At 42.9% G+C, this 19,563-nt stretch overlaps 1 protein-coding gene across 1 annotated transcript in view; it reads left to right on the forward strand.

Moving 5' to 3' along the window:
- The window catches only part of hectd2 (HECT domain containing 2), a 106,232-nt gene that overhangs the window by 68,702 nt on the left and 17,967 nt on the right, over positions 1 to 19,563 (forward strand). Inside the window, exons 17-21 of the mRNA XM_034184460.1 lie at positions 2,053 to 2,127; positions 3,330 to 3,417; positions 4,868 to 4,974; positions 9,094 to 9,209; positions 14,710 to 14,853. Coding sequence (XP_034040351.1) covers positions 2,053 to 2,127; positions 3,330 to 3,417; positions 4,868 to 4,974; positions 9,094 to 9,209; positions 14,710 to 14,853 — 530 coding nt within the window. The remainder of the gene's footprint in view (positions 1 to 2,052; positions 2,128 to 3,329; positions 3,418 to 4,867; positions 4,975 to 9,093; positions 9,210 to 14,709; positions 14,854 to 19,563) is intronic.

The following is a 19,563-nucleotide window of genomic DNA, read 5'->3' on the forward strand; positions in this document are numbered from 1 at the left end:
CAGGTCTAGATGCAGAAGTAGGTGAGCGTGGACAGTCAGGTACAATCTGCAGTAATCGAGGCAGACGGTTTTCTGAGCAGACACGTTTCGAACGTTGAGTTCACCCCCAAACGTCGAGTCCACCCTGAACGTCGACTCCACCCCGAACGTTGAGTCCACCGCGAACATCAGGTTCACCCCGAACGTCGAGTCCACCCTGAACGTCGAGTCCACCCTGAACGTCGAGTCCACCCCGAATGTCGAGTCCACCCCGAACGTCGGGTTCACCCCGAACGTCGCGTCCACCGTGAACGTCGAGTCCACCCCGAACGTTGAGTCCACCCCGAACATCAGGTTCACCCAGAACGTCAGGTCCACCCCGAACGTCGGGTTCAGCCCGAACGTCGAGTCCACCCCGAACGTCGAGTCCACCCCGAACGTCGGGTTCACCCCGAACGTCGAGTCCACCCCGAACGTCGAGTCCACCCCGAACGTCGAGTCCACCCTGAACGTCGAGTCCACCCCGAATGTCGAGTCCACCCCGAACGTCGGGTTCACCCCGAACGTCGGGTCCACCGTGAACGTCGAGTCCACCCCGAACGTTGAGTCCACCCCGAACATCAGGTTCACCCAGAACGTCAGGTCCACCCCGAACGTCGGGTTCAGCCCGAACGTCGAGTCCACCCCGAACGTCGGGTTCACCCCGAATGTCGAGTCCACCCCGAACGTCGAGTCCACCCCGAATGTCGAGTCCACCCCGAACGTCGAGTCCACCCCGAACGTCGAGTCCACCCCGAACGTCGGGTTCACCCCGAACGTCGGGTTCACCCCGAACGTCGGGTCCACCCGGAACGTCGGGTTCACCCCGAACGTCGAGTCCACCCTGAACGTCGAGTCCACCCCGAACATCGAGTCCACCCCGAACATCGAGTCCACCCCGAACATCAGGTTCACCGAGAATGTCAGGTCCACCCCGAACATCGGGTTCACCCAGAACGTCAGGTCCACCCCGAACGTCGAGTCCACCCCGAACGTCGAGTCCACCCCGAACGTCGAGTCCACCCCGAACATCGGGTTCACCCAGAACGTCAGGTCCACCCTGAACGTCAAGTCCACCCCGAACGTTGAGTCCACCGCGAACATCAGGTTCACCCAGAACGTCAGGTCCACCACGAATGTCGGGTTCACCCTGAACGTCGAGTCCACCCTGAACGTCGGGTTCACCCAGAACGTCGGGTCCACCCCGAACGTCGGGTTCACCCCGAACGTCGAGTCCACCCTGAACGTCGAGTCCACCCCGAATGTCGAGTCCACCCCGAACGTCGAGTCCACCCCGAACGTCGGGTTCACCCAGAACGTCAGGTCCACCCTGAACGTCGAGTCCACCCTGAACGTCGAGTCCACCGCGAACATCAGGTTCACCCACAACGTCGGGTCCACCCCGAACGTCGGGTTCACCCCGAACGTCGGGTTCACCCCGAACGTCGGGTTCACCCTCGAACGTCGAGTCCACCCTGAACGTCGAGTCCACCCCGAACGTTGAGTCCACCGCGAACATCAGGTTCACCCAGAACGTCGGGTCCACCCCGAACGTCGGGTTCACCCCGAATGTCGAGTCCACCCCGAACGTCGAGTCCACCCCGAACATCGAGTCCACCCCAAACATCAGGTTCACCGAGAATGTCAGGTCCACCCAGAACGTCAGGTCCACCCCGAACATCGGGTTCACCCCCGAACGTCGAGTCCACCCCGAACGTCGAGTCCACCCCGAATGTCGAGTCCACCCCGAACGTCGGGTTCACCCAGAACGTCAGGTCCACCCCAAATGCCGAGTTCACCTCAAAGCTCGAGTTCACCACGAACGTCCGGTTCGCCCCTAATGGGCCGTCAGACAATCACACGGTGTTGCAGCTTTGACTGACAGCATGATGTTCCACAGTGTGACGTGAACTGGCCTGAGTGAATCAGTGAAGTTTCACACTCTGGTGTCTGTGCAACTTTTGATTTGTAGATCTGTCAGAGTTCAGGTTTGAGCGCTGAAAGGTTTTTTGTGATTCCACGATGTGTTTGCAGGAGCTGGCTCACGGTTTGGGAGAGCTGCTGATCTATGAAGGAAATGTGGAGGAGGACTTCTGCCTCACCTTCCAGGTACCAAAACCTCACTCAGGAGGTCTGGTTGTTTCAGGAGCGTTTGAGTCTAAAAGGATTTTATTGGCTCTTCAGATGGTCGAAACCAAAATTATTAGAGCTGTACATTAACATTAAACAATTACAAACACACACACACACACACACACACATATATATACATACACTCAACAAAAATATAAACGCAACACTTTTGGTTTTGCTCCCATTTTGTATGAGATGAACTCAAAGATCTAAAACTTTTTCCACATTCCTGCTGTCAGCATGCCAACTGCACGCTCCCTCAAATCTTGCGACATCTGTGGCATTGTGCTGTGTGATAAAACTGCACCTTTCAGAGTGGCCTTTTATTGTGGGCAGTCTAAGGCACACCTGTGCACTAATCATGGTGTCTAATCAGCATCTTGATATGGCACACCTGTGAGGTGGGATGGATTATCTCAGCAAAGGAGAAGTGCTCACTATCACAGATTTAGACTGGTTTGTGAACAATATTTGAGGGAAATGGTGATATTGTATATGTGGAAAACGTTTTAGATCTTTGAGTTCATCTCATACAAAATGGGAGCAAAACCAAAAGTGTTGCGTTTATATTTTTGATGAGTGTGTGTGTGTATATATATATATATATATATATATATATATATATATATATATATATATATATATATATATATGTGTGTGTGTGTGTGCATTTGTCATCATCATATTTTCTAGTGTCATATTATAAAATGTGCTTCCTGCCAAAGTTTGGTTATAAAATGTTTTTATTTCATGCTGTTTTTTATGTTGTTTTTTGTTCTGGTAGATTTTAATTCTGATCATTTTCTTTGATTGATCTTGTGCTGTTCAGTTTACTTCCGTTTTTCATAGAGCATCAGATCACGACGTAAGTTGCCCCACGGCACTTCACTCGGTTTACATGTGTCTATTGTTAACATTTATTCTTTGTGGAATTTTGACATTTTAAATTTTGGGGAATAATCTAGACTTTTTAATCAGCATGTCCCCGAATTGCACGGTGAAAAAATGAATAATCACCAAAATAAGACACCAGTAAAGAAAGACTTGTCGTAAAGAGAACCTCAAATAGCAGAAAAATATTTCCAACACAAGTTTGAGGCTAAAATGACTTGTTTTATTGGCAGCATGTCGTGACGAGCCGTCTGGCCTTTTGGTTTTGACACTGTTCTGGTTTGCAGGTGCTGCAGGAGGAGATGGGCGTGGTCAAGTCCTACAACCTGAAGGCCGGGGGAGACAAGATTCCTGTCACGAAGCAGAACAGAAAGGGTGAGACTGCCGACACCGCCGTGACCGCCGTGACTGCCTCCATCAGTGTGACACACGTCCTCACCTCAGGGAGTCCTGCAGCCTGCGTAACCACGGCAACAGCACTCACTGTACTTCAACTCAGCAGATTAAAATAAACACAAAGACAGCTTAGGCTTATTCTTTCATATCCTGTTCTGTCGTTAATGTATTGTTCTACTTACCTGCCCACGGACTACAGGCGGAAAATTGCAACTCAGCTAAAGCCTGGTGCAGTGCTGCTCTCCTTGTTTTATACAAGATTAATGTTTTATCGTCTGAAAAACAAACAACTAAGAAACATCTAAGAAAGAAAATCTAAGATTTAATGTATTCTTTTTAACAGTGGCTAAGAGCAGCCTGTGGATTTGCACAGAGAAGACTGGTGAGGAAAGCCACCAAGACACCCATGACAGTTGAATTAGCTCCAGCCCATCGTGGCTGTGATTGGAGAGGCTGTGGCACTTGTCTTAATGACGTAAAATACGGTCCTTCTCAGGCCTGTAGGGACATTTTGGAGATAGTGGAAATGGATTTTCCCATGTTTGGTCTCACATAAGCAATGACTCAGCTTTGGAAATGAAAGAAATAGAAAAAACAAGGTAATTTTGAGCTCCCTGTTAAATTTGAAAACACATATATGCTGAGAGAGAGAGAGAGAAGGAAGTGAAGCAAAACAAAGTTGTTTTTTTAATTCATCCGGTGCATCAAAGTTCATCACCTTTTTATCAGTTGATCCTCATTATGTGCACTTTCAAGTTGGAGACGTCAGTAATGATGGCAGTGATTGTGTTTGAGTTATTTTGTGTTCACAGTGTGCAGGGGATAGACTCCATTCATTCACTGCTTATTAAAAGGTAGATGCCTAGGCTTTTCCAAAGCCTCGAACAGTTCAGCTCGCTTCATATGAAATGATGTATGATAGCGACACTGAGCTCAGCAAATGTTTAGTCTTTCTAAAGGCGTGAAGTAAATGTAAAGATTTAGACAAACATTAAATGTGTTTTAATGATGTTGAAAAAAGAGCAGCCAAACACTCACGTCTGTAAAACCTTCTGTCTTTACACAGTCCAACCCCAAACTGAAAGATTTCTGCTCCTTATGGTTTTCCCACAGCTCACTTATTTTTAAGTTCTGTTCACAAACCAGAGGAGACCCGCAGTCCACCACCCCGTCCCACCTGAGAGCAGCTTTGCTCTGATTCCATGGAATGTTAACGCCGCACAAAGCCTTTCAGTGCTTCGTTTGAAGGTGTCGTGAAACCTGGCTCAGCTGAAAAGCTTCTCTTTGTTCCTTTAAAGAGGATACGCTGAGCTCAGATATTTCCTTAAAGCTCATTTTCCATACAGAAGCTCTTTCTGTCTCCATCACTGTGCTGAGCCAAAAGAAATGGCATCATGGAGTCTGAAAAGTCTTACTTTTGTCTCCACAGACTACGTCCAGCTCTACGTCGACTTTCTGCTGAATAAATCCATTTATAAGCAGTTTGCTGCCTTCTATCACGGCTTCCACAGTGTGTGTGCTTCTGATGCGCTCATGGTGAGTCAGCACCTTTCATGTGAGTCAGCGTGTTTCCTCTGTGAGTCAGCACCTTTCATGTGAGTCAGCGTGTTTCCTCTGTGAGTCAGCGTGTTTTCTCTGTGAGTCAGCACGTTTCCTCTGTGAGTCAGCGTGTTTCCTCTGTGAGTCAGCGTGTTTCCTCTGTGAGTCAATGCGTTTCCTCTGTGAGTCAGCGCGTTTTCTCTGTGAGTCAGTGCGTTTCCTCTGTGAGTCAGTGCGTTTCCTCTGTGAGTCAGCGCGTTTTCTCTGTGAGTCAGTGCGTTTTCTCTGTGAGTCAGTGCGTTTCCTCTGTGAGTCAGTGCGTTTCCTCTGTGAGTCAGCGCGTTTTCTCTGTGAGTCAGCGCGTTTTCTCTGTGAGTCAGCGTGTTTCCTCTGTGAGTCAGTGTGTTTTCTCTGTGAGTCAGTGTGTTTTCTCTGTGAGTCAGCGTGTTTCCTCTGTGAGTCAGCGTGTTTCCTCTGTGAGTCAGCGTGTTTTCTCTGTGAGTCAGCGTGTTTTCTCTGTGAGTCAGCGTGTTTCCTCTGTGAGTCAGTGTGTTTTCTCTGTGAGTCAGTGTGTTTTCTCTGTGAGTCAGCGTGTTTCCTCTGTGAGTCAGCGTGTTTCCTCTCTGAGTCAGCGTGTTTCCTCTCTGAGTCAGCGTGTTTTCTCTGTGAGTCAGCGTGTTTCCTCTCTGAGTCAGCGTGTTTTCTCTGTGAGTCAGCGTGTTTCCTCTCTGAGTCAGTGTGTTTCCTCTCTGAGTCAACGTGTTTTCTCTGTGAGTCAGCGTGTTTCCTCTCTGAGTCAGTGTGTTTCCTCTCTGAGTCAGCGTGTTTTCTCTGTGAGTCAGCGTGTTTCCTCTCTGAGTCAGTGTGTTTCCTCTCTGCGTCAGTGTGTTTCCTCTCTGAGTCAGCGTGTTTTCTCTGTGAGTCAGCGTGTTTCCTTTGTGAGTCAGCGTGTTTCCTCTCTGAGTCAGTGTGTTTCCTCTCTGAGTCAGTGTGTTTCCTCTCTGAGTCAGCGTGTTTTCTCTGTGAGTCAGCGTGTTTCCTCTCTGAGTCAGCGTGTTTCCTCTCTGAGTCAGCGTGTTTCCTCTCTGAGTCAGTGTGTTTCCTCTCTGAGTCAGCGTGTTTCCTCTCTGAGTCAGCGTGTTTCCTCTCTGAGTCAGTGTGTTTCCTCTCTGAGTCAGCGTGTTTTCTCTCTGAGTCAGCGTGTTTCCTTTGTGAGTCAGCGTGTTTCCTCTCTGAGTCAGTGTGTTTCCTCTCTGAGTCAGTGTGTTTTCTCTGTGAGTCAGTGTGTTTCCTCTCTGAGTCAACGTGTTTCCTCTCTGAGTCAGCGTGTTTTCTCTGTGAGTCAGCGTGTTTCCTCTCTGAGTCAGTGTGTTTCCTCTCTGAGTCAGCGTGTTTTCTCTGTGAGTCAGCGTGTTTCCTCTCTGAGTCAGTGTGTTTTCTCTGTGAGTCAGCGTGTTTCCTCTCTGAGTCAGTGTGTTTCCTCTCTGAGTCAACGTGTTTCCTCTCTGAGTCAGCGTGTTTTCTCTGTGAGTCAGTGTGTTTCCTCTCTGAGTCAGCGTGTTTCCTCTCTGAGTCAGCGTGTTTCCTCTCTGAGTCAGCGTGTTTTCTCTGTGAGTCAGCGTGTTTCCTCTCTGAGTCAGTGTGTTTCCTCTCTGAGTCAGCGTGTTCCTCTCTGAGTCAGTGTGTTTCCTCTCTGAGTCAGCGTGTTTCCTCTCTGAGTCAGTGTGTTTCCTCTCTGAGTCAGCGTGTTTTCTCTGTGAGTCAGCGTGTTTCCTCTCTGAGTCAGTGTGTTTTCTCTGTGAGTCAGCGTGTTTCCTCTCTGAGTCAGTGTGTTTCCTCTCTGAGTCAACGTGTTTCCTCTCTGAGTCAGCGTGTTTTCTCTGTGAGTCAGTGTGTTTCCTCTCTGAGTCAGCGTGTTTCCTCTCTGAGTCAGCGTGTTTCCTCTCTGAGTCAGCGTGTTTTCTCTGTGAGTCAGCGTGTTTCCTCTCTGAGTCAGTGTGTTTCCTCTCTGAGTCAGCGTGTTTCCTCTCTGAGTCAGCGTGTTTCCTCTCTGAGTCAGTGTGTTTCCTCTCTGAGTCAGCGTGTTTTCTCTGTGAGTCAGCGTGTTTCCTTTGTGAGTCAGCGTGTTTCCTCTCTGAGTCAGTGTGTTTCCTCTCTGAGTCAGCGTGTTTCCTTTGTGAGTCAGCGTGTTTCCTTTGTGAGTCAGCGTGTTTCCTCTCTGAGTCAGTGTGTTTCCTCTCTGAGTCAGTGTGTTTCCTCTCTGAGTCAGTGTGTTTCCTTTGTGAGTCAGCGTGTTTCCTTTGTGAGTCAGCGTGTTTCCTCTCTGAGTCAGTGTGTTTCCTCTCTGAGTCAGTGTGTTTTCTCTGTGAGTCAGTGTGTTTCCTCTCTGAGTCAACGTGTTTCCTCTCTGAGTCAGCGTGTTTTCTCTGTGAGTCAGCGTGTTTCCTCTCTGAGTCAGTGTGTTTCCTCTCTGAGTCAGCGTGTTTTCTCTGTGAGTCAGCGTGTTTCCTCTCTGAGTCAGTGTGTTTTCTCTGTGAGTCAGCGTGTTTCCTCTCTGAGTCAGTGTGTTTCCTCTCTGAGTCAACGTGTTTCCTCTCTGAGTCAGCGTGTTTTCTCTGTGAGTCAGTGTGTTTCCTCTCTGAGTCAGCGTGTTTCCTCTCTGAGTCAGCGTGTTTCCTCTCTGAGTCAGCGTGTTTTCTCTGTGAGTCAGCGTGTTTCCTCTCTGAGTCAGTGTGTTTCCTCTCTGAGTCAGCGTGTTTCCTCTCTGAGTCAGCGTGTTTCCTCTCTGAGTCAGTGTGTTTCCTCTCTGAGTCAGCGTGTTTTCTCTGTGAGTCAGCGTGTTTCCTTTGTGAGTCAGCGTGTTTCCTCTCTGAGTCAGTGTGTTTCCTCTCTGAGTCAGCGTGTTTCCTTTGTGAGTCAGCGTGTTTCCTTTGTGAGTCAGCGTGTTTCCTCTCTGAGTCAGTGTGTTTCCTCTCTGAGTCAGCGCGTTTCCGTGGTGTTGATATGATTGGTGGTGTTGGTTTATTTCTTCACAGGCATCATACACGTGTTTGCATGCAGACTGTGCAGCCATCAGATGTGAAATTCATCATTTATGGATGAACATGTGTCAGCTGTCCATCAGGTGTCAGTGTTCAAACTGTCTTCATTTTGATCCGAACTGCAGAACAGTGTTCCAAAACACGGCAGTTGTAGGTGTTTGGAAAGTTGCAAACCAGTGTTTTGACTTTGACATCACTAATTTGTAGTAAAAGTGAGACGTTTTGGTGTCATTCCCATTTTCCTGCATCACATTCCATCTGTTCCTTATGTCCTGCTCTGTTTGGTTCAGGCTGGACTCGGTCACGTCGGTCCTTCATCCTCATGTTGTGTCCATTTAATTTGAAGAGTTACAAGATGATCACATGAATTGTTTTTGAGTTATTGCTGACACATCTGGCTGGATGAACTAACTCACTGACGCATTATTGGGGGTGTGTGGCCACAGGTTCAAAACAGTCCACATCGTGGCGCTGTGACTCTCTGAGCTGCGACAGCAGAACCCAACAGTGCCATGTGGTGATTAACAGTGTCTTTTAGTAAAAACTGTAGTAAAAATTCTTGATCTTTATGTGGAACTTGTGTCACGATGTTGAATTTCTGGTTGGAATCCTGCGATATCTCGTACATCTTAGACACACAAAGTGAAACTTACGATGCAGGTAATCACCGCTTGGTGCTACTGGGTGTCAGGGCCCCGCCCTTTTGCTGCCCATGCTCCTCCCACTTATCAGTGCAGGGAAAAGGTTTTGGTGGGACGATGAATCGGATCAAAAAGAAGAACTTCTCAAATTTCACCATCGCTGAAGATTTTTCTCAAAAGATGCTGAAACCTGTCAATCATACTGTAAATATCATGAACAGCCTCCAGGTGGATCCGGATTAGGATCCAAGTCTGTCACAGTGAGAGAGACATTCACACAGCGCTGAGCTAGAAGCAGACTGGTGATGTCTCTTCAGCGTCAGCGTCTCCATGTCTTATCAGAGGGACCAAATGCTGTCTGTGGGCTTCCTGACTACCAGGCTGGAAACAAATACTCTGAAAACAAATATTTGATCATCTGCGTGTTGTTACAGCTGCTGCGCCCGGAGGAGGTGGAGATGTTGGTCTGTGGCAACCCAGAGCTGGACATGAGCATCCTGCAGAAGGCCGCTCAGTATGAAGGATACAGCAAGACGGACGCCACCGTGCGGTGAGACGGATGAGCAAACACACCGTCACTGTCCCAAACCATCATTTCTATTTATTTAGGTAGCAGCAGGACACCCGGGTGACGCTTTGGCTCTGACAGTACGGTTGCTAGGCAACCCCCATCCCACTCCATAAGTATTTGGACACTGCCCCAGTCCACTCTGCTTATTATGTGAATGGCTGCTGGACAACCAATGTTTTAAATGTCTTTAGTTAAAACCATCAATACCATCAGAGACAGATTAAAGTGACATCAAAATGAGGAGTTAATGTTTGCCAAGTACTTGGATATTACATACAGTCAGGAAAGAAGGAAGTAAAAGTAAGTCAATAATGTAAGCAAGTAATGTAAGTAAGTAAATAAAGTAGGTGAGTAAAGTCAGTAAGCAATGTTTGTGTTTATAAAGTAGGTAATGTAAGCAAGTATAGTGGGTAAGTAAGGTAACTATGTAATAAGCAAGTAAAGTAAGCAATGTCAGTAAGTAATGTCAGTTAAGTAGGTAAGTAAAGTAAGTCATGTAAATAAATTAAGTTTTGTAAAGTAGGTAATGTAAGCAAGTAAAGTAGGTAAATACAGTAAGTAAGTAATGTAAGTAAGTAAAGTAAGTACCAGTCAAAGGTTTAGACACAGTTTGAATGGGAAAGTGTGTCCAAACTTGTGATGGGCAGTGGGCGTCCTGTGTAGGCCCTGAGGCCCGTTGGTGCCAGTGCATATCTTATTTTCCATAGTGTCAAACAGATAAGAGTGTACAACTCCCCCTGGACGGGACACCCATCCAACACAGGACAGTCCCCCAGCTGAGGCCGGGACCCATTTACAGCAGGGTGGACTAAGTGTCTTGTCTGAAGACACAGACAGGTATCATGAGCAGGATTCAAACCCAGGTCTCCATATTGGCAGACCTACTCCTTATCCACTTAGGTACCTACTATATAATTTGGAAGGTCCATAAGTATTTGGGCGTTCTTTCATTAACGATATTCAATGTTGTGAATGCTAATGATGTAGTCTTTAGACAGTTTAGTCGAGAGTGGGTTGAAGAGACAGCTGGTGCTTTTAGTGTCCTTCACAATGTTGGACAACATATCAAATGAGACAAAGTGAAATTTGGTAGAAGCTCACAGCGCTTTACAGTGATGCCCCAATCAGACCGGGAGTGACATGTTTAGCCGCATGTTCTCCTTGAATTGCTGGCTGTCTGAGTGGTGTCCAAAAAATGAGGTGGGCTTCATAGATAATTGGCAAAGCTTCTGGGGAAAACCTGGTCTTGTTAGGAGAGACGGCATCCATCCCACTTTGGATGGAGCAGCTCTCATTTCTAGAAATCTGGCCAATTTTCTTAAATCCTCCAAACCGTGACTATCCAGGGTTGGGACCAGGAAGCAGAGTTGTAGTCTTACACACCTCTCTGCAGCTTCTCTCCCCCTGCCATCCCCTCATTACCCCATCCCCGTAGAGACGGTGCCTGCTCCCAGACTACCAATAACCAGCAAAAATCTATTTAAGCATAAAAATTCAAAAAGAAAAAATAATATAGCACCTTCAACTGCACCACAGACTAAAACAGTTAAATGTGGTCTATTAAACATTAGGTCTCTCTCTTCTAAGTCCCTGTTGGTAAATGATATAATAATTGATCAACATATTGATTTATTCTGCCTTACAGAAACCTGGTTACAGCAGGATGAATATGTTAGTTTAAATGAGTCAACACCCCCGAGTCACACTAACTGTCAGAATGCTCGTAGCACGGGCCGAGGAGGAGGATTAGCAGCAGTCTTCCATTCCAGCTTATTAATTAATCAAAAACCCAGACAGAGCTTTAATTCATTTGAAAGCTTGTCTCTTAGTCTTGTCCATCCAAATTGGAAGTCCCAAAAAACAGTTTTATTTGTTATTATCTATCGTCCACCTGGTCGTTACTGTGAGTTTCTCTGTGAATTTTCAGACCTTTTGTCTGACTTAGTGCTTAGCTCAGATAAGATAATTATAGTGGGCGATTTTAACATCCACACAGATGCTGAGAATGACAGCCTCAACACTGCATTTAATCTATTATTAGACTCAATTGTCTTTGCTCAAAATGTAAATGAGTCCACCCACCACTTTAATCATATCTTAGATCTTGTTCTGACTTATGGTATGGAAATAGAAGACTTAACAGTATTCCCTGAAAACTCCCTTCTGTCTGATCATTTCTTAATAACATTTACATTTACTCTGATGGACTACCCAGCAGTGGGGAATAAGTTTCATTACACTAGAAGTCTTTCAGAAAGCGCTGTAACTAGGTTTAAGGATATGATTCCTTCTTTATGTTCTCTAATGCCATATACCAACACAGTGCAGAGTAGCTAAACTCTGTAAGGGAGATAGAGTATCTCGTCAATAGATTTACATCCTCATTGAAGACAACTTTGGATGCTGTAGCTCCTCTGAAAAAGAGAGCTTTAAATCAGAAGTGTCTGACTCCGTGGTATAACTCACAAACTCGTAGCTTAAAGCAGATAACTCGTACGTTGGAGAGGAAATGGCGTCTCACTAATTTAGAAGATCTTCACTTAGCCTGGAAAAAGAGTCTGTTGCTCTATAAAAAAGCCCTCCGTAAAGCTAGGACATCTTTCTACTCATCACTAATTGAAGAAAATAAGAACAACCCCAGGTTTCTTTTCAGCACTGTAGCCAGGCTGACAAAGAGTCAGAGCTCTATTGAGCTGAATATTCCATTAACTTTAACTAGTAATGACTTCATGACTTTCTTTGCTAACAAAATTTTAACTATTAGAGAAAAAATTACTCATAACCATCCCAAAGACGTATCGTTATCTTTGGCTGCTTTCAGTGATGCCGGTATTTGGTTAGACTCTTTCTCTCCGATTGTTCTGTCTGAGTTATTTCATTAGTTACTTCATCCAAACCATCAACATGTTTATTAGACCCCATTCCTACCAGGCTGCTCAAGGAAGCCCTACCATTATTTAATGCTTCGATCTTAAATATGATCAATCTATCTTTGTTAGTTGGCTATGTACCACAGGCTTTTAAGGTGGCAGTAATTAAACCATTACTTAAAAAGCCATCACTTGACCCAGCTATCTTAGCTAATTATAGGCCAATCTCCAACCTTCCTTTTCTCTCAAAAATTCTTGAAAGGGTAGTTGTAAAACAGCTAACTGATCATCTGCAGAGGAATGGTCTATTTGAAGAGTTTCAGTCAGGTTTTAGAATTCATCATAGTACAGAAACAGCATTAGTGAAGGTTACAAATGATCTTCTTATGGCCTCGGACAGTGGACTCATCTCTGTGCTTGTTCTGTTAGACCTCAGTGCTGCTTTTGATACTGTTGACCATAAAATTTTATTACAGAGATTAGAGCATGTCATAGGTATTAAAGGCACTGCGCTGCGGTGGTTTGAATCATATTTGTCTAATAGATTACAATTTGTTCATGTAAATGGGGAATCTTCTTCACAGACTAAAGTTAATTATGGAGTTCCACAAGGTTCTGTGCTAGGACCAATTTTATTCACTTTATACATGGTTCCCTTAGGCAGTATTATTAGACGGTATTGCTTAAATTTTCATTGTTACGCAGATGATACCCAGCTTTATCTATCCATGAAGCCAGAGGACACACACCAATTAGCTAAACTGCAGGATTGTCTTACAGACATAAAGACATGGATGACCTCTAATTTCCTGCTTTTAAACTCAGATAAATCTGAAGTTATTGTACTTGGCCCCACAAATCTTAGAAACATGGTGTCTAACCAGATCCTTACTCTGGATGGCATTACCCTGACCTCTAGTAATACTGTGAGAAATCTTGGAGTCATTTTTGATCAGGATATGTCATTCAAAGCGCATATTAAGCAAATATGTAGGACTGCTTTTTTGCATTTACGCAATATCTCTAAAATTAGAAAGGTCTTGTCTCAGAGTGATGCTGAAAAACTAATTCATGCATTTATTTCCTCTAGGCTGGACTATTGTAATTCATTATTATCAGGTTGTCCTAAAAGTTCCCTAAAAAGCCTTCAGTTAATTCAAAATGCTGCAGCTAGAGTACTGACGGGGACTAGAAGGAGAGAGCATATCTCACCCATATTGGCCTCTCTTCATTGGCTTCCTGTTAATTCTAGAATAGAATTTAAAATTCTTCTTCTTACTTATAAGGTTTTGAATAATCAGGTCCCATCTTATCTTAGGGACCTCGTAGTACCATATCACCCCAATAGAGCGCTTCGCTCTCAGACTGCAGGCTTACTTGTAGTTCCTAGGGTTTGTAAGAGTAGAATGGGAGGCAGAGCCTTCAGCTTTCAGGCTCCTCTCCTGTGGAACCAGCTCCCAATTCAGATCAGGGAGACAGACACCCTCTCAACTTTTAAGATTAGGCTTAAAACTTTCCTTTTTGCTAAAGCTTATAGTTAGGGCTGGATCAGGTGACCCTGAACCATCCCTTAGTTATGCTGCTATAGACGTAGACTGCTGGGGGGTTCCCATGATGCACTGTTTCTTTCTCTTTTTGCTCTGTATGCACCACTCTGCATTTAATCATTAGTGATCGATCTCTGCTCCCCTCCACAGCATGTCTTTTTCCTGGTTCTCTCCCTCAGCCCCAACCAGTCCCAGCAGAAGACTGCCCCTCCCTGAGCCTGGTTCTGCTGGAGGTTTCTTCCTGTTAAAAGGGAGTTTTTCCTTCCCACTGTAGCCAAGTGCTTGCTCACAGGGGGTCGTTTTGACCGTTGGGGTTTTACATAATTATTGTATGGCCTTGCCTTACAATATAAAGCGCCTTGGGGCAACTGTTTGTTGTGATTTGGCGCTATATAAAAAAAATTGATTGATTGATTGATTGATTGATTGTACAGCTGTCATGGAGGAGGAAACAATCGATAGAGACCAAAACTGGTTTTGTACCAGGCTAGAAACATTTAGAAATGTTTATTTCTGCTCTAAAGTTAGACATTTTAACTTGGGCTTCTACGGGAACCTGCTCTGTTTCTACAGGAACTGCAGCTTTTTCTTCTTCCGTGTGGGCTTCATTTAGCATGGCTGGAGCTTACTGCTTGACATTTTCTCCAAAATCAAGGTGGATCTTCCTGGCAGCTATAAACTACTGATTTTTTTTCTCACTCTATAGCGCCCCCTCTTGTGGTAATCATGCAGTGTGACTTGAACTAAAAATCTTTAACATGATCAGTTAAATGTAAATTCTGTGACTGTGCGTGTGCACATGCATGTGTAAAAGTAAAAGTAGTGGTGATTGTTTTGACTGTTGGTACGACGTGAGACTCTGCACGTACTCGGCAGGAAGTGCTGCTGTGCGTCCCTCCCTCTCCAGAGTGGCGGAGGCCCGCAGGCTCTGACTCAGCAGCGTGCTGACAGATGCGAGCAGCAGCAGCAGGCCTGTTGCACAAACACATAAAAGAGAAGAATGTTGATTTTCATCACGCCTTATTTGGACCTGCTGCCTGATGGTGACCTTGTTTTCTGCAGGTGTTTCTGGGACGTGGTGTTGGCGTTCCCGCTGGAGCTGCAGAAGAAGCTCCTTCACTTCGCCACAGGCAGCGACCGTGTTCCAGTTGGAGGGATGGCTGACCTCAACTTCAAAATCTCCAAGATCGATGTGTCAACTGACTGGTACGGGCGAGCGGCTCACGAGAACTTCATCACCACCTGCTGAGACGTGATGCAAACTTTTTAATTCCAACCCTGATCTCAGATTAGGTAGAACGCGGTCAGACGTTAGCTTGGTACATTATACCATAACGTTAATAAACAAACAACAAAAGCAGATTCCCTCATCAGAGGACACGCCTCCACCCATAATGCAACACGTGCTTGGAGTACTTCCTGTTGCTCCGGCCGGGAAAGACTCCATCCCTCAGCGTTAAGTCCTTAGCCCCGCCTCTTACCTTCTTCACCTTCATCTTGAGTGGTTTTGAGATCAGATCCCACCGTTCACCACATTTTCTGAGACTGAGTTCCAGTTTTCTGAATGATCGCACAGTTTAAATGAATAAATGTTGCCATTTTCTGGCCACACCACTCCATAGAGAGCAGCCTCAGAATACAGACCACACCCACAATTTACTGACTGCAAACCGTATGAGGGAAAGATGTGTAGTTACTGCAAACCGTTGTTGTTTATCTTCCAGCTGCCGCTGTTTGTTCAGGGTCGCCACAGCAGGCCCACGTCAGGATTTTGGCACAGCTTCCGTGTAAGATTCCTTTTCTGACACAAGTCCAGAAACGGACAGTTTCCCATCCAAAAATCCTACGAAACGCAAACTGCATTAGGAAAAACAATCACACTTAATGCTAACAGCAAAAGGAAAAACTTACTTACCACAGTCCACATTAGAGAAAGAAATCTTACCTTAAACCACATTATTTCCTAATACTACACATCGCATTAGGGAAAAAAATAGTAACTGCAAACCACATTAGGGAAAAAAAGAAATTGGGAGCAATAGCTATACTACACATCGCATTAGGGGAAAAAAGAACAGTAACTGCAAACCACATTAGGAAAAAAAGAAATTGGGAACAATATATTACACATTGTATTAGGGAGAAAAAATAGTAACTGCAAACCACATTAGGAAAAAAAAATTGGGAGCAATATCTATACTACACATTGCAGTAGGGGAAAAAAGAACAGTAACTGCAAACCACATTAGGAAAAAAAGAAATTGGGAACAATATCTATACTACACATCACATTAGGGAAAAAAATAGCAACTGCAAACCACATTAGGAAAAAAAGAAATTGGGAACAATATCTATACTACGCATCGCATTAGGGAAAAAAAGAATAGCAACTGCAAACCACACTAGGAAAAAACGAAATTGGGAACAATATCTATACTACACATCGCATTAGGGGAAAAAATAGTAACTGCAAACCACATTAAGAAAAAAAGAAATTGGGAACAATATCTATACTACACATCGCATTAGTGAAAAAAAGAATAGTAACTGCAAACCGCATTAGGAAAAAAACAAATTGGGAACAATATCTATACTACACATCACATTAGTGAAAAAAAGAATAGTAACTGCAAACCGCATTAGGAAAAAAACAAATTGGGAACAATATCTATACTACACATCGCATTAGTGAAAAAAGAATAGTAACTGCAAACCGCATTAGGAAAAAAACAAATTGGGAACAATATCTATACTACACATCACATTAGTGAAAAAAAGAATAGTAACTGCAAACCGCATTAGGAAAAAAACAAATTGGGAACAATATCTATACTACACATCGCATTAGTGAAAAAAAGAATAGTAACTGCAAACCGCATTAGGAAAAAAACAAATTGGGAACAATATCTATACTACACATCACATTAGGGAAAGAAAGAATAGTAACTGCAAACCGCATTAGGAAAAAAACAAATTGGGAACAATATCAATACTACACATCGCATTAGTGAAAAAAAGAATAGTAACTGCAAACCGCATTAGGAAAAAAACAAATTGGGAACAATATCTATACTACACATCACATTAGGGAAAGAAAGAATAGTAACTGCAAACCACATTAGGAAAAAAGAAATTGGGAACAATATCTATACTACCCACTGCATTAGGGGAAAAAAGAACAGTAACTGCAAACCACATTAGGAAAAAAGAAATTGGGAACAATATCTATACTACACATCACATTAGGGAAAAAAATAGCAACTGCAAACCACATTAGGAAAAAAAGAACTTGGGAACAATATCTATACTACGCATCGCATTAGGGAAAAAAAGAATAGTAACTGCAGACCACACTAGGAAAAAAAGAAATTGGGAACAATATCTATACTACACATCGCATTAGGGGGAAAAAATAGTAACTACAAACCACATTAAGAAAAAAAGAAATTGGGAACAATATCTATACTACACATCGCATTAGGGAAAAAAAAGAATAGTAACTGCAAACCACATTAGGAAAAAAACAAATTGGCAACAATATCTATACTACACATCACATTAGGGAAAGAAAGAATAGTAACTGCAAACCACATTAGGAAAAAAAAAGAAATTGGGAACAATATCTATACTACACATCGCATTAGGGAAAAAAAAGAATAGTAACTGCAAACCACGACTAAAGAAAAAAGAAACTGGGAACAATATGTATACTACACATCGCATTAGGGGAAAAAAATAGTAACTGCAAACCACATTAGGAAAAAAAAAAAGAAATTGGGAACAATATCTATACTACACATCGCATTAGGGAAAAAAAAGAATAGTAACTGCAAACCACGAGTAAAGAAAAAAGAAATTGGGAACAATATGTATACTACACATCGCATTAGGGGAAAAAATAGTAACTGCAAACCACATTAGGAAAAAAAAGAAATTGGGAACAATATCTATACTACACATCGCATTAGGGAAAAATAGTAACTGCAAACCACATTAGGAAAAAAGAAATTGGGAACAATATCTATACTACATATCATATTAGGGAAAGAAATAGTAGCTGCAAACCACGAGTAAAAAAAATGAAATTAGGAACAATATGTATACTACACATCGCATTATGGAAAAAAATAGTAACTGCAAACCACATTAGGAAAAAAAAGAAATTGGGAACAATATGTATACTACACATTGCATTATGGAAAAAATAGTAACTGCAAACCACATGAGTAAAAAAAATGAAATTAGGAACATTATGTATACTACACATCGCATTATGGGAAAAAATAGTAACTGCAAACCACATGAGTAAAAAAAAAGAAATTAGGGACAATATGTATACTACACATCGCATTATGGGAAAAAATAGTAACTGCAAACCACATGAGTAAAAAAAAAAATGAAATTAGGAACAATATGTATACTACACATCGCATTATGGAAAAACATAGTAACTGCAAACCACATTAGGAAAAAAAAAAAGAAATTGGGAACAATATCTATACTACACATTGTATTAGGCAAAGAAATAGTAGCTGCAAACCACATGAGTAAAAAAAAGAAATTGGGTACAATATGTATACTACACATCGCATTAGAGGAAAAAATAGTAACTGCAAACCACATTAGGAAAAAAAAGAAATTGGGAACAATATCTATACTACACATCGCATTAGGGAAAAATAGTAACTGCAAACCACATTAGGAAAAAAAATAAATTGGGAACAATATCTATACTACACATTGTATTAGGGAAAGAAATAGTAGCTGCAAACCACATGAGTAAAAAAAAGAAATTGGGAACAATATGTATACTACACATCGCATTAGGGAAAAATAGTAACTGCAAACCACATTAGGAAAAAAAAGAAATTGGTAGCTATATCTATACTACACATTGCATTGGGGAAAGAAAGAACAGTAACTGCAAACCACATTAGGAAAAAAAGAAATTGGGAACAATATCTATACTACACATTGCATTAGGGAAAAAATAGTAACTGCAAACCACATTAGGAAAAAAAGAAATTGGGAACTATATCTATACTACACATTGCATTAGGGGAAAAAATAGTAACGGCAAACCACATTAGGAAAAAAGAAATTGGGAACAATATCTATACTACATATCATATTAGGGAAAGAAATAGTAGCTGCAAACCACACAAGTAATAGTAGCTGCAAACCACACGAGTAAAGAAAAAAGAAATTGGGAACAATATCTATACTACACATCGCATTAGGGAAAAAAAGAATAGTAACTGCAAACCATGAGTAAAGAAAAAAGAAATTGGGAACAATATGTATACTACACATTGCATTAGGGGAAAAAATAGTAACTGCAAACCACATTAGGAAAAAAAAAAGAAATTGGGAACAATATCTATACTACACATCGTATTAGGGAAAAAGAATAGTAACTGCAAACCACATTAGGAAAAAAAAGAAATTGGGAACAATATCAATACTACACATTGTATTAGGGAAAGAAATAGTAGCTGCAAACCACATGAGTAAAAAAAAGAAATTGGGAACAATATGTATACTACACATCACATTAGGGGAAAACATAGTAACTGCAAACCACATGAGTAAAAAAAATGAAATTAGGAACAATATGTATACTACACATCGCATTATGGAAAAAAATAGTAACTGCAAACCACATAAGGAAAAAAAAAAGAAATTGGGAACAATATGTATACTACACATCGCATTATGGGAAAAAATAGTAACTGCAAACCACATCAATCAATCAATCAATTTTTTTTATATAGCGCCAAATCACAACAAACAGTTGCCCCAAGGCGCTTTATATTGTAAGGCAAGGCCATACAATAATTACGTAAAACCCCAACGGTCAAAACGACCCCCTGTGAGCAAGCACTTGGCTACAGTGGGAAGGAAAAACTCCTTTTT

The sequence above is a fragment of the Thalassophryne amazonica genome, chromosome 13, assembly GCF_902500255.1.
Source record: "Thalassophryne amazonica chromosome 13, fThaAma1.1, whole genome shotgun sequence".
In the NCBI taxonomy this organism is placed as follows: Eukaryota; Metazoa; Chordata; class Actinopteri; order Batrachoidiformes; family Batrachoididae; genus Thalassophryne; species Thalassophryne amazonica.